Source organism: Cnephaeus nilssonii, assembly GCF_951640355.1.
Source record: "Cnephaeus nilssonii genome assembly, chromosome: 14".
NCBI classification, from domain to species: Eukaryota; Metazoa; Chordata; class Mammalia; order Chiroptera; family Vespertilionidae; genus Cnephaeus; species Cnephaeus nilssonii.
This window is the reverse complement of record NC_137085.1, coordinates 44,903,257-44,916,855: the sequence shown is the minus strand read 5'-3', so window position 1 is coordinate 44,916,855 and position 13,599 is coordinate 44,903,257. Positions and strand designations below refer to the sequence as shown.

Genomic DNA, 13,599 nt, shown 5'->3' with positions numbered 1-13,599 from the left:
GCCCTGATCAGGGCCCAGGCCGGGGAGGAGCCTGCAACTGAGGTACGTGCCCTTGACTAGAATTGAACCTGGGACCCCACAGGCTGATGCTCTATCCACTGAGCCAAACCAGCTAGGGTGAAAATGAAGTGTATTTTAATAAACACTGCCTTCATATTATTCAAAGCATGTGTATACATTTTTTGGGGGACACCCTATATTTTGTCATAATCTCTAGGTATTTTGGAGTCATTTGAGAGATGTTCCAGGAGACATTTAAATTTTTCTTAAGCCACCAATAATTTCTGAATAGCAGTGATGTGATGTGATGTGATGTGATCTGTACTGCCCTGAATAAGAGCAGGACACTGCCTCTGCCCTCAATTAGTTTAAATTAAAAAATGAGGTATAAGTCAAATATGTAACTAATACAGGAAGAGCAAAATCTAAGGGACCACATTCATACAAAGAGCACTGTTGGAGCTACAAGGGTGAGGGATCCCATTCACTGGGGTGAATAGGATGCTTCCACTAGAGTGAGACAGATGGGCCTTGGAAGAAGATTCTGCCAGCAGAGCTGGAGGGTGACCGAGTGCCAGGGGGAGAGAACAGCACAGGAATCGCTCAGAGGCCGGAACACCTGGAGTGAATTCACTTCTCAGAGAGTAGTCCAGCTTGACTGCACGGGCAGGCTAAGAGGGGAAGAATAAATGAGAGCCATATGAAGAAAGCCAGGCATGGAAGCTAAAGAGTTTTTATAATTTTTAAAAAATTATTTATTTATTATTATTTTTTAATCCTCACCTGAAGACATGCTGAGAGAGAGAGAGAGAGAGAGAGAGAGAGAGAGAGAGAGAAACATTGATTGGTTGCCTTCTGTTAGCTCCCTGATCAGGGATCAAACCCACAAGCTTTCTGTTTACAGGCAATTCTCAATCAACTGTGCCACTCCGGCCAGCCTATAAAATTTGTTTTTAATGTTATAGGTAGTGAGGATCCATTAAAGATTTTGAGCAAGAGCATAACATGATGAGTGCTCCTTGGCTCACAGTGTAGTGTTACTTAGAACCACTGTGTGGCTGGGTCTCCCCTTCGTCACTAATAGCGTTATAGCTGAGAACTGGCTGCCCAGGCAAAGACTACATTTACCATCTTCCATGGCAGTTAGTAGTGAATTGTGTGCACAAGTGATGTGTCAAACCTCCAGGCACTTTCACCCATCCTTCCCCTTTTTCAGGGGGTGCAATGGCAGTGACAAAAATGACTTTGGGAGAACACATATTGAAGATGGAGGAGCCACGGACAGCGTGGGGTCCTGAATGGCTGAGGGGCTCAGACCACGGCTGACCCAGCACCCGCTATCCAACCAGGCCTCCAGCCATCCTCTGGCCAACCTCCAGCAGGCTTTCCCTTAAATATTCTTCAAAGAATATAAATGACTAACATTCCCAGATCATCCCTTCACAGACTGCAAAGGCAACAGAACTGGATGTATCAAAGGTCGTTTGCTTTCAAGTCTGATGTGTGTTTGCTGAATAGAAGTGAGATTTAAACATGTGAACTCAAAGACTCATCAACAATATGTGTGCCATCGGGGATGGGCTATTTTTTTCAATTCCTTACCTTTTTCCTTTCTTTAACATCGTAGAGGGCAATGCTGGCAAACAGAGGCTCAATTTCTATCTCAAACCTGTGAGAGCAAGAGAGAAAATCTGTATGGATTTAATTTAGATAATTTCAAATTTTCTGAAAGTGCCTGAATATATAAACAGGTTAAAGATGTAAGTAGTCTCCAAAACTATTTTGATAACGCCATGCATCTGAGAATCACACTGGGTTGTTAGTGGAGAGCTATGGAGGGTCATGGAACATTCCTAATCATTTGAGATTGTAGCAGGTGGTATCTTCTCCCAAAAAGAGCTTGTTGGTGGCACCAGAAGCGAAAGTGGGCAGAATGGGCCCTTGGTCTGATGCAGCAGGCACAGCTTACCATTGTGTTTTCAGAGGTCTTAGGCAAAGGCCTTATTTACAGTTTACATTTTACTGCTAGGATAGGAATCCCTATTACTTAATTCTGAGGAATGGGACTTTTCAGATAGTAACAAAAGAAAAGTTCAGTTGCTTTTCCTTACATTTATAGTGGGACCAGCAGAGGAAGACTGGATTATGATGTGGGTGACTGGCCCTTTTTAACGCCACTGCCAGGGGATTTGCTGAGTGGAGGTAGGGCAAGGGGACTAAGCACTACAAATGCTAGTAAACAATGAGATGTGTGGACCGAGGAACAGCTGGAAAAGAGGGGCCCTTCCCCTCAAAAAATGGTGGGTTTGAAAATGCATCCCCAAAGCACAGTCCTGCCACATGTTACAATATGCATATAGAGCACCGATGTGCACAGATGTGCACCTTCCGAGTTTCTCAGGTTAACAACCCATGACCTTGCACACTGCCAGCTGAGAGCACCAGTAATCAGGCCCTGGACCAACATTACTGCAGAGGTCACACAAATTAGGCCAAATTCTGTTTCAAGGCATGTGTGAGAGGATGGCTTTATCATTGGATGGCTTTGCCTTAAAAGATAACTTGTTTTAGGAGAATATTTGTGTCTAGGCTCACCAGCTATTGCCTGGCATGTTGCTCTGTACTTAATTATATATTTCATGATACGAATATTCCTGTAATTTACTTAGGCAGGTACTGAGTGTTAAGTTCTCTGTGGTTCAGAGAAAGAAGAGAACAAACATTTGTTAATCACTTGCAAGGTTGGCACAGATACTATTTTTTTTCTTTTTTATAAATCTTTATTGTTGAAAGTATTACAGCTGTCCCTTTTTTCCCCCCATTGCCCTCTCCCACCCCCTCCTCCTCAAGCCTTCAGCACCCTATTGTCTGTGTCTATGGGCTATGCATATACGCATATGAGTTCATTGGTTGATCTCTTCTCCTGGCACGGAGTCACTTGAGCAGACCAAGTGCACTGAACAAACAGTTCGATGCAACTTAATTTCTGTTTTGACAGTTGGGGGAGAAAGTCACTAGAAACTACACTTCGCAATTTTCATCAAGAGAAATCTAAGTGACTCAATTTGTTTGTTTGTTTAATAATGCACATCTATCTTAGTTGCTATGTTTTCCCACCCACTTGTGAGAACAGCTGTCATTTATTGGAAAGTTCTAGCCAGCTTGGTGATAAGCATCATAGGAGAGAATTCCTTCCGTCCTAAATGGCATAGTCACTGCATCTAAAGTGCATCCTGGCATCCTGTGGGGGTGGGCGAGAGCCTCCGACAATAGGGCGGACTTCCTGAACAATGCAGAGGGGAACAGAACAGCCACTTCCACTCGGTCCTCCTGCTGAAAGACTAGGAGGCTCCCACCTCCGGTCCGCCTGCCAGGACTAGAGTGTGCCTTTCTGTACCCGCTCCCTGGTGGAATTGGCTAGGGTGGGGAGAGGGCTACAACATCAAGAGAGATGCCCAAGAGGGTGAGCAGTCATGCTGGATTGGGTTCGAGCAGGGGAACTGGGAGGCTATGCATTAGAGCTAGGAGTTTATGACAGGTGGGAACTTTGAGACTACCTGGTCTAACAACTTCATTTTCAAGAAAAGACTCCAAGTCCCAGAGAAGTTCTCAAGGTTGAAACAAAGCCTTGAATCCAGTATCCAGATGCCCTAATTGCAAACCTGGTGCTGCTTAAGGGGTCCATGAACTGATTTTAAGAGATGGAATACCCTCCTAATAGGATATAATAAAATATGCTCATGTAGAGCATTTACAACTTAATATTTTCAAAAGGGTCTGTGATTTGAAGACGTTGACGAACTAATTCTCTAAAGTAACAGCTTGCAAAGAGGAAAGAGCGGTGCACAAGCACCCCAGGGGGCTCCCAAGGTAATCCACTGGAGTGCGGAGAGCAAATGCTCTAATTCTGTGATTTATTTTGAATTATTTAGTTCAGCCTTTAAAATGTCTTGATTATGTATGTTTTATAATGTATTTAATATTTTAATATGCAAGGACAAAATGAATACACATATATATAGAGGATATGTGACTTTTTTTTTTTTACTATAAAAGTAAACAAGAAATAACTTGGACACAATTGCTTTATAGTAGATGCAGCAAATAAATGCCCACAAGATGAATCCAGACAGCAAACATGCTTTGTTTGAATTGTGTGGTATTTAAAAAGGAAATGAGAAAAATCTTAAGAAGTCAGAAAGTTATGCAGAAAAATCTGGATATTCAGCTTCTTTGGGGGAAAGAAAATCAGACAATTGATAAAAATGGGCCTGTTTTTGGATGGCAAGAGTTGGTCCTAGGTAGTGGGTGTCCCTTTAAAATAGTTTGCTACAGTCCCCACTGCTCTCTATGGTCTTCTGGCACTGAAACTAGGTTTTAGTTGCATTTATCATTGTGTTTCAACAGTGGTATGCTGGCAAATGTTTAAAAAACAAGTCTCTGGGGGAGGAGGGGGGAAGGTTTTAATGTGTAGCATTTTCTGGTTTTGATGTAAACATTTCCACCAAGGCCAATATCAAACCACCAATGTGACTTCATTGAATAAAGAGTTGAGAAGAGAAGAGCCAGATCCACTGTTATGAGTCAGAGCTGAGTCCAGCACACCATTGGCTCTCACTGTTGTGCAATGCAGGCCATCTCACTCCATTTCCCCTACGTGCCTAACCCTAGTGCTTGCCTTCCCTGTTGTAGAAGAAAGACTGTCAAAGGCTTGGTAGGAATAGAATTAAAATCCAGCTAACTCCAGACTCTGCTCTTTCCATTACCTCAGAGCTGCCCACTGTTATATATGTTGGGAGATCCTCCTTGATTCAAGCTCTGATGTTAAAGACACAGTTTGTATCTAAGAGGCAATAGAAACCTCAGTGTAGTTTACCCATTGCTCATACTTACTTTAGGGTCAGCAACTTGACCCATATTCTGTTGCCCAGATGTTCCTTAGGACATTCTGGCACCGGACGTATTTCCACAGCATCCTCCTATTATTAATACAAGGTAAAGAAATCATTAGTGAATTTCCACCAGAGGCGTTAACCCAGGAAAGGGAAGGCTGCCACGCACTGCTCAATTCAACTTGCATTTGCTTTATTTCCAATTCCAGAATAACACTGACATTTACAAGAGTTTGTTATCCAACCCCTAAGCTTCAGAGTCAGCATTTACAGCAAACATCTTCTCCTTGCAGAAAGCCAAGCATTGAAGACAAAGAGACCGAGGGAGGAAGGAAGGAAATGTGAACATGGATGTGACTTAGTAACATCCACCAGATGGCATTGCAAAATCTTATGCCTATTGTTGGCTTTTTTTTCTTTCTTTTTTTTTCTTTTTTTTTTTTTTTTGGCTGCTCTAAGTACACATTCAGAATATTTCTCCTGCGAAGGACTTTACTAGTAAATGTGTGTGTTTCAGACTTGAGCTCTGAGTCAGAATAGTTCACTGAAGGCTGTGAACCATCAATAATATAATACAGCATCTTTCTCAGTTCACTATTTTCATAAACAGATGATAGAGATATGGGGATGAATTTACAGGTTCTATAAAAATAGGTCCAGCTAAAAGTTGCTAAAGTTCTATGTACAGAAAGGCTTAGTGATGACAAATGAAGACATATACCTATATTTTACCACATTGGGACTCAAGACTTAAAGAGAAATATCAAATCCCTATTGTAACTTTTAGCAATCAAATCTAAACTATTGTAGTATCTTAATTATATTCATGTAGGCAACCATAAATAGTGCAAATCCCTGAAAACTTTAATTCCTGCTCTTGCACTAGGCTATCCAAACCCTGGTCAGTGGTCTGCAGCTCACAAGGGTCTAAGAATAGAGTCATATCTAATTGTATCTTGCTGGGCTACAAAGGATGGGAGCTTCCCACTAAATACCCCACAGCAACTATCGCATTTTTACAAATAGCAGTAAAGTCACCTTCTTGGCAAATCTGTACCTAGTTTGGTGGAATAGTCAAAGTAGTAAACTCATATCCACTCTAATCTTTGCTCTCCTTTAAGGCCCAATCCTGGGTTTACCAGTTGGCTGTCTTGTGGGGTGGAGCCTCTGAGTTTCTTCCAGGGAAAGCACAGTTCTGATGTCTACACTGAGAGGAACTCCCTCAGAACAAGCTAGAACTTTTAGGGTGCTCAATACAGACACATCTGAGAGGGAAGGTCCCCCTTATTGGAAAACAACCTCAACATAAAGACACTCATTGGTTTCTAAGACTACATTTGGTCTGGATTCAGTCTTTTTAAAAAAGCTTTTCATTTGGGAAATTATAAACATATACAAGTAGAGAGAATAATATAATGAACCACTTTTACCCATCATCTAGCTTCAACAATTTCAACTCATGGGCAACTTAGTTTCATCTATATAATTCCACTTACTACCTTCCCCTACTCAATATTGGATTACTTAGAAGCAAAGCTCCAAACATCATATCATCTCACCTGTAAATATTTCCGTACAACTCTTAAAAGGACTTATAAAAGCACATAACTGTAATACCATTATGACACTTAAAAATTTAACAAAAATTTCTTGTTGTTACTAAATATGTAATCAGTTCCAAATTTCCCCAACTGTCTTAATTTTTTAATAGTTAGTTTTAAAAATTAGGATCCAAACAGGGTCTACATATTATTGTATTTCCTAAGTTTCTTCTAATCTGTATGATTTTCTTGAGCCTTTACAATTATTTGAAATAGGAATGAATTCCCAAAGAAGCAGAAGAGGAAATATAAAATTTTAGTGGATATGAGAGAGAGAGAGAGAGAGAGAGAGAGAGAGAGAGAGAGAGAGAGAGAAAAGAGAGAGAGAGAATAGAGAATGAGAGAGATGACATGCTTCCATCAGTTGACCCAAATGGATCTTGAGGCCAACTCTACAGCTGCCTGCCTATAATTTCATTATGTGAGCCAATAAATCCCATTTTTTCTTAATTATTTTTTGTTGGGTTCTGTCACTTGCAACCAAATGCAAATTCTTCACAGATTTGGAGTACAGAGGCAACTTTCTCGGGATCAACACACAGGACACCTTTTACAGACTCAGTGAATCAGGGAATGAACTTATCTTGTCTAACTTGGTGGTTGAGTTCTACTTTCACCTCTCCTATGGACTCAGTCATAATTCAGATGTAATAGTTCACCTCTCTTCTAACTTTCCTCACTAGGAAATAAATTAATGATAGTATAAAACAATTTCAGTAATGTATTCTCAAAAAACCAGCATTTGTAATCATTTCATGGTAGGCCAAAAATTTACCTTTCTTCCACAGGACTTTATTTGAAGCAAGTACAAATTACAAATACAAATGCAATTTCTGTGTGTCCACCTACAACACATTAAAGGGCTGGTGTAGGGGCACTCAAGCATTTCAGACATACCGATTTACAAATAACTGATACACTAATTACAAAGCATTCCTTCCCACTCAATAAAGTGGGTCCCATTAGGACCTCTGCTAGATTATAACTTTCAATCTCAAGTGAGTTTCAGCATTGTTCAAAGACCATAAAACAAAGTTCCTTTAAAATAGTCTATGATCCACTCTTTTAATCAGTTCAGAAGGGATATTCTCCATTGAGGGAAACTTTAATGAGTTGGTGTCTCACTGGAAGTATTCTCCTCATCCTTTAATTGTTTTCTCTCTTCTGGTGCCCACTTTGGGTCTCCTCATTACATACTGGCACCTCCATCATGTAACTGGGAGGAAGAAGAATGCAAGTGAAGGTCAAGTCAGCCAAACTTAATGTTTCTTGGACAAATTTGGTACAAAATTTTAAAGTTGTAGATGGGAAGTTAAAAAGTTATGAAATAAAATATGGTGCATCATCTATGAATTTCAATTATGTGTGCCAATTTACCTGGTAGTCATATGTAAATAAATGAACAGGCAAACATAAAGTTTAGAATTAATGGTTTAGGATCTCCATCCTATAATTTAATGTACCATTGTAGAACCCTGAATAAGTTATTTAACCTCTCTGATTCTTACTTTGCAATCTGAAAGATGGAGATGATAAAATTGTCCACATTATTCATATTTATTTTTAATCTGCCTCATTCAGAAAAGGATTTGAGTCCACTGACAAGTCTACAAATAGATGAGAAAACCAAGGTAGTTGGAAAAATAAGAATAAGGGAAAAAAAGAAAGTTGAAGTAAATTCAGAACAGCAATAAATAAGATGCTAGACTGAGTAGAAGTGAACAGAAATTTGACATTAAGAATTTAGAAGAGTAGATTACAAGATGTGCACAATCTTTAAGTATATAAATTTTCTCAGTGGAAGCACAGTCTTCTTTGTCTGAGGGTTTGAGAGACAATTTCCCTGTGGATCCCTATTGAGGTGGGTGCTGGGTGATATGTAAGTCAATGTCCTCTATCATAATTGCACAGAGGACACAATATCACATCTCATGACTGCTGTTTCCCGTCTTGTCCTTTTTTGCTGACCAGTGGTGAACTCATTGAAAGACCAGTCAGCTAACACAATTCTCAGCGATGGGGGTGTCACAAGGTGCAAGAATCAGGCTCCCTGATGGTCTTGCTTGATCCAAAAATCAAATTTCAAACAGAGACGTAGATGGATGGCATATCTTTTATGCAAATTTTCCCCAAATCATATTTCTTGCAACTGAACTTTTAATAAAATATGGACAGCAGAGATACTGCAGTCATCTGATCTGGCAAGACACAGAAGTGCAGGTATTCTAACATGCAGAAGGGAAGACTGGGGGCCTAATATAAAAAGCAAGGAGCTGAAACAGTCCTGAGTAATGGTCACCCCTCATCCCATCTGAAGTGCCCTGGGGAGTGGCCACAGGCAATGCCTAAATTATCAAATTGTTCTTGGCCTGGTCCAATATAGAGATCTGAACAAACAAGATCCTAAGGTTCTATGCATTGGGAGCATGGCTGTGATATTTCAGGCTTGAATGCTTTCAGAGATTTAAAAAGAAAAACCTGAACCAAGTACTAAAGAACATCAAGGTTTAAGTAATACATCTTAATGGATTAACTGCAAAACCTACCCCCATGTAACTGAATGGTTTGACTGGCTGAGTGGGATTACTGTATATGGATCCTTGAAATGTTTTTTTTTTTAATATATTTTTATTGATTTCAGAGGATAAGGGAGAGGGAGAGAGATACAAACATCAATGATGAGAGAGAACGCCCCCCTATGGGGATTGAGCCCACAACCTGGGCATATGCTCTGACTGGGAATCAAATCATGACCTCCTAGTTCATAGATGGCCACTCAACCACTGAGCCACGCTGATCAGGCTCAGAATGTTTTGAAGAGTAAATGAGATAATATCAGTGAAAGTATTTTGTAGAGCACTTATGAAAATCCTATTATTGGAATCTCATTTGTGTAATTGATCAATAATGGGTTCTGCTGTTACACAGGCTTGCCTTAGAAAAATAAACAGCCCCAGCCCAGCTGGTTTGTGTGTGTGTGTGTGTGTGTATGTATACATATACATGTATACATACACACACACACACACATATATATACATATATATGTATATATATCACAATTATTACATACACACATATACACACACAGGTATATATAAACATTAATTGTTATATATAACAAATCATATCTAATAAAAGGGTAATATGCAAATTGACCATCACTCCAACACACAAGATGGCCACCCCCATGTGGTCAAAGATGGCTGCCCCCATGTGGACACAAGATGGCCGCAACAAGATGGCCTGCAGGGGAGGGCAGTTGGGGGTGACCAGGCCTGCAGGGGAGGGCAGTTGGGGGAGACCAGGCCAGCAGGGAAGGGCAGTTAGGGGCAATCGGGCTGGCAGGGGAGCAGTTAGGCGTCGATCAGGCTGGCAGGAGAGTGGTTAGGGGGTAATCAGGTTGGCAGGCAGAAGCAGTTAGGGACAATCAGACAGGCAGGCAGGCGAGTGGTTGGGAGCCAGCAGTCCTGGATTGTGAGAGGGCAGTCAAACATCTCTGGAGTGGTTCCAGATTGGAGAGGGTGCAGGCTGGGCTGAGGGACACACACCCCGACCCCTCACCCCCCTCCCCGTGTATGAATTTCATGCACCGGGCCTCTAGTATATTTATAATTTTTAAACTGGAATATAAGAGTGTATATATATATATATATATATATATATATATATATATATATGTATATTTATGAAGACCTAGAAATCATATGATTAAGCATCCTGATGCTGCTATATAGTAATAATGAACAATAATATTATCCCGGAGCCTCTCTGTGTCTTCACTGAAATTCTCCAGCATGGGGATGGTCACACTCACCTCGTCCACTGACGGGTAAAGGGCAAAGAGCTCGGCTGGCCGGTTGGTCCTCCGGGCCTCCTCGTTCTGCTTCTCGAAGTCCTCGGCACTCACGTGCTGCAGGAGGTTTTCCAGCCGCTGGTCAGGCTGCAGGCTGCGCAGGCTGAAGTCACAAGCAGTGAGGGGGCCTTTCCCAGACACATCACACAGCACGTTTAAGTGGCGGGGGCCTGCCTGTGGGAAAAGACACATCCTTGTGAGAGAGACTGTGGATCTACAATGAGAACTAAACAATCTGGTATGTCTTAAGACTGATCCCACGTGTGGTTATAGCATCAGGCCTAAAGGAGTTTCTGAGCCAACTGAGGGTTTGACAAGAATCACATCTTCGCTTCCTATCCTGAGCATCCTAAAATGCAATCTCTCCTCCCCACCTGGAAACAGGTAATTACTCATGAAGTAGGTAAACCTGTCCTTGCGGAAAGGTTTGAAAACGGCACGGTGTTCCTATCGGTTTTTTTGTGTGTTCTTTTCTGGAGATTGGAAGCCAAGCCTCTTATGAGCCATGCTCACGTCTCATGTTCAAGCAGAACAGACGGGAACAAGGTGTAACAGAAAGGAGACTGGCCTGGGGAATAGAGAGACTTCATCCCAATCTCAACTCCAGAACCTGGCTTTTGCAACTGGAAAATAAGATGACCTGTGAGGAGCCTTCAAAATTAAACCTTATCTAAACTCCAAAGCTGACTCTATGTTTCTGGAGAGAGAGAGCTGTGGGCATGGGAACAGACTTTAGTAACCGGTACAGGAAAAAGCACCAGAAAAAAAGAAAAAAATATATATATATTCAAGTAGTCTCCACCTTTAGCTGCAGTGTGTTTGTAAAAACCCTTAAATCAATCATGAAGTGAATGCTTTATTCCATTAGAAATGTCTTGGAAATTTGGAATTGTATATCTAACCAAAGACTTGGCAAGGACTATATAACCATAATCAATAATATGCTGTAAGAATACCAATGGATCTATTATAAACATCTATAAAATTGATGGTAAAATGTTACCCTAAAGTTCTACTAAATGGATTACTCTTTACAATTTCTCTGTAAGGTACACTTTTTGTGACATCTATCTATCTCATTAAAAAAACGCTACTTTGCTAGATCATAAATTTTACTTAAAATGAATGTGCTAGCAATAATCAATATTAACACTCTAATTATTAATATTTTTGTTTGTTTTAGAATTTATAAAAGCCTTAGAAAATGAAGAGGAATTTCAATTATTTCTTCAAAAGGGTATCAAGATATATATACATATATATCTCCAGAATTTATCCTGAGAGTATCACTGGACAAGTAAGCAAAGATGCAAAGACAAGAGCATATCTGAAACATTGTTTTTAATAACAAAATGACAGAAATAATCTAAATGCCCCCTAAAAGAGGAAGCATTAAGAAATTTTAGAACTTTTATATAATGGAATGTGCAGCCAATAAAAAAGAAAGGACATGTATTCATTATATTGTATTGTTAATATGAAAAAGGAAGTTATATAATATTATGAATAACATGACCTAATTTTATGAAATATCTGAGTACCATGAAGTCATATCATATAGGTATTTAACTTACATAAATTCAAGCATTTGGCCTCACCATTCTACTTAATAAGGTACATAAGAATGAGAATGAAAGGGAAGATGTTGCTGGTCATTTCATGGTGTGAGTATCACTCCATAATGAGTATTAGTCTAATACTTAAAAACATAGTTTTTTAATAACTTGCCTCTGAAACCCAGCCAATGACTTCATTGAATGTTCTGTTAGCCTGCTGGAGGAATGAGTGTGCTTTATGGGGGTGCTGGTCGTTCACCTATTGTCTCTCAGCTCCAAATTCATCCTTTTATACAATCTGTGATGCCAGGTCTACATTCAGCAAATCACATTTCTGCTTTGCCTGCTGCTCCTTTTAAGTTATGCCAATAGGGGGCGCTACAAGGGACTGGGAGAAGAGACTGGCCCCTTCCTCTTTGCTTACAGTTCCTCTTGCCATGGTGGTGGCAGTTGTTCTAGCTTTGGCTTCTTTTGGCACTTCCAGAACCATCCTCATCCTACCTCCTTGGAGGTATCAGAACCAGCTGAGCAATTCCGCCTCCTAGGAAGTCTGAATCCAGACTTCTGGCTTCTATAAGGTCTTTCTTCTGAGATCCTGAGGTTCCTGCACTGGCTAGACCACACCCCCTCCTCAGAGATGTGAGTCCTAGCTCTGAGGCCCCTCTTCTGAGCTTCTAGGTTCTGATCTCCAAGCTCTTCCCATTCGATCCATGGTTCCTGAGACCAGCAGCATCAGCATCTCCTGGGAAATGCTAATTAGAAATGAAAATTCTCAAGCCCCACTCCAGACTTTAGTGAGTCAGAAACTCTGGAATGGGGCCCAGCAATCTGTATTTGAACAAGCCCCTCCGGCCATTCTGAGGAAGCTAAAGTTTGGGAGGCACTGCCCTAGACCCCAGCCCCAGGGTGGTGTGCTGTGTTTTGCAGTAATGATTCCCACATAACTTCAATGTTCCCTTTCGGTTCTCTCAGTCATCCCAAATCTGTTTAACCGATTCCCTACGTTCAATGGAAATACCTAGTGTGGCTGCCATCTGACTGATACAAGGAACAATTTACTTCGTCATCATGTATGGTAAAAACTGAATTTAGTCAAAATCACGAATGAAAAAGTCCCTCCAATCTCCCATAGAGTACAGCACACAGGTATTCTAGGCCTCAGGAAGCCCACTACATTCAGCACTAGAATTAATGGCTGATTCCCCTGTAGAGCTCAGACTAGGTTGCTGGCAGGACTGGGGAGACTGTGTTGTTAGGAAAATGGGCCTTATTTAAAAACCCTCTAGTACCATTCAGCAGGGTGAGATGCTTGTGCTATGACAGCACCTGAAAGCTACAAATCATACTGGTTTAAGAAGTCCTGTGCAAACTTGGACAAATCCCTTCCTATATGTTTTATTTGTCTTAATTACAAAATGAGCACATTGGACTAGAGCACTCTTTCAAAATTTATTTTTAATTGTGGAAAAACATGACAAAGTTTAGTGTTCAGCTCAGTAGTGATCAGTACAGTCACACTGTTGTGCCACCAACCTCCAGAACTCGTCTCATCTTGCAAAACTGAAGCACTTTAGCCATGAAACAGTAACTGCCTATTACCCCCTCCTCCAGCCCCTGGCAACCTCCATTCTACTTTTGTCTCTATGAAGGTGACTACTCCAGGTACCGCATACACGTGAAAGTACAGTGTTGGT

The 13,599-nt window shown here is 40.8% G+C and overlaps 1 protein-coding gene across 1 annotated transcript in view; it reads right to left on the bottom strand.

Annotated features, from left to right (window-relative positions):
- The window catches only part of DOCK8 (dedicator of cytokinesis 8), a 202,807-nt gene that overhangs the window by 113,108 nt on the left and 76,100 nt on the right, over positions 1-13,599 (bottom strand). Inside the window, exons 6-8 of the mRNA XM_079790379.1 lie at positions 10,311-10,523; positions 4,894-4,979; positions 1,603-1,669 (exon numbers count right to left, since the gene is read on the bottom strand). Coding sequence (XP_079646505.1) covers positions 1,603-1,669; positions 4,894-4,979; positions 10,311-10,523 — 366 coding nt within the window. The remainder of the gene's footprint in view (positions 1-1,602; positions 1,670-4,893; positions 4,980-10,310; positions 10,524-13,599) is intronic.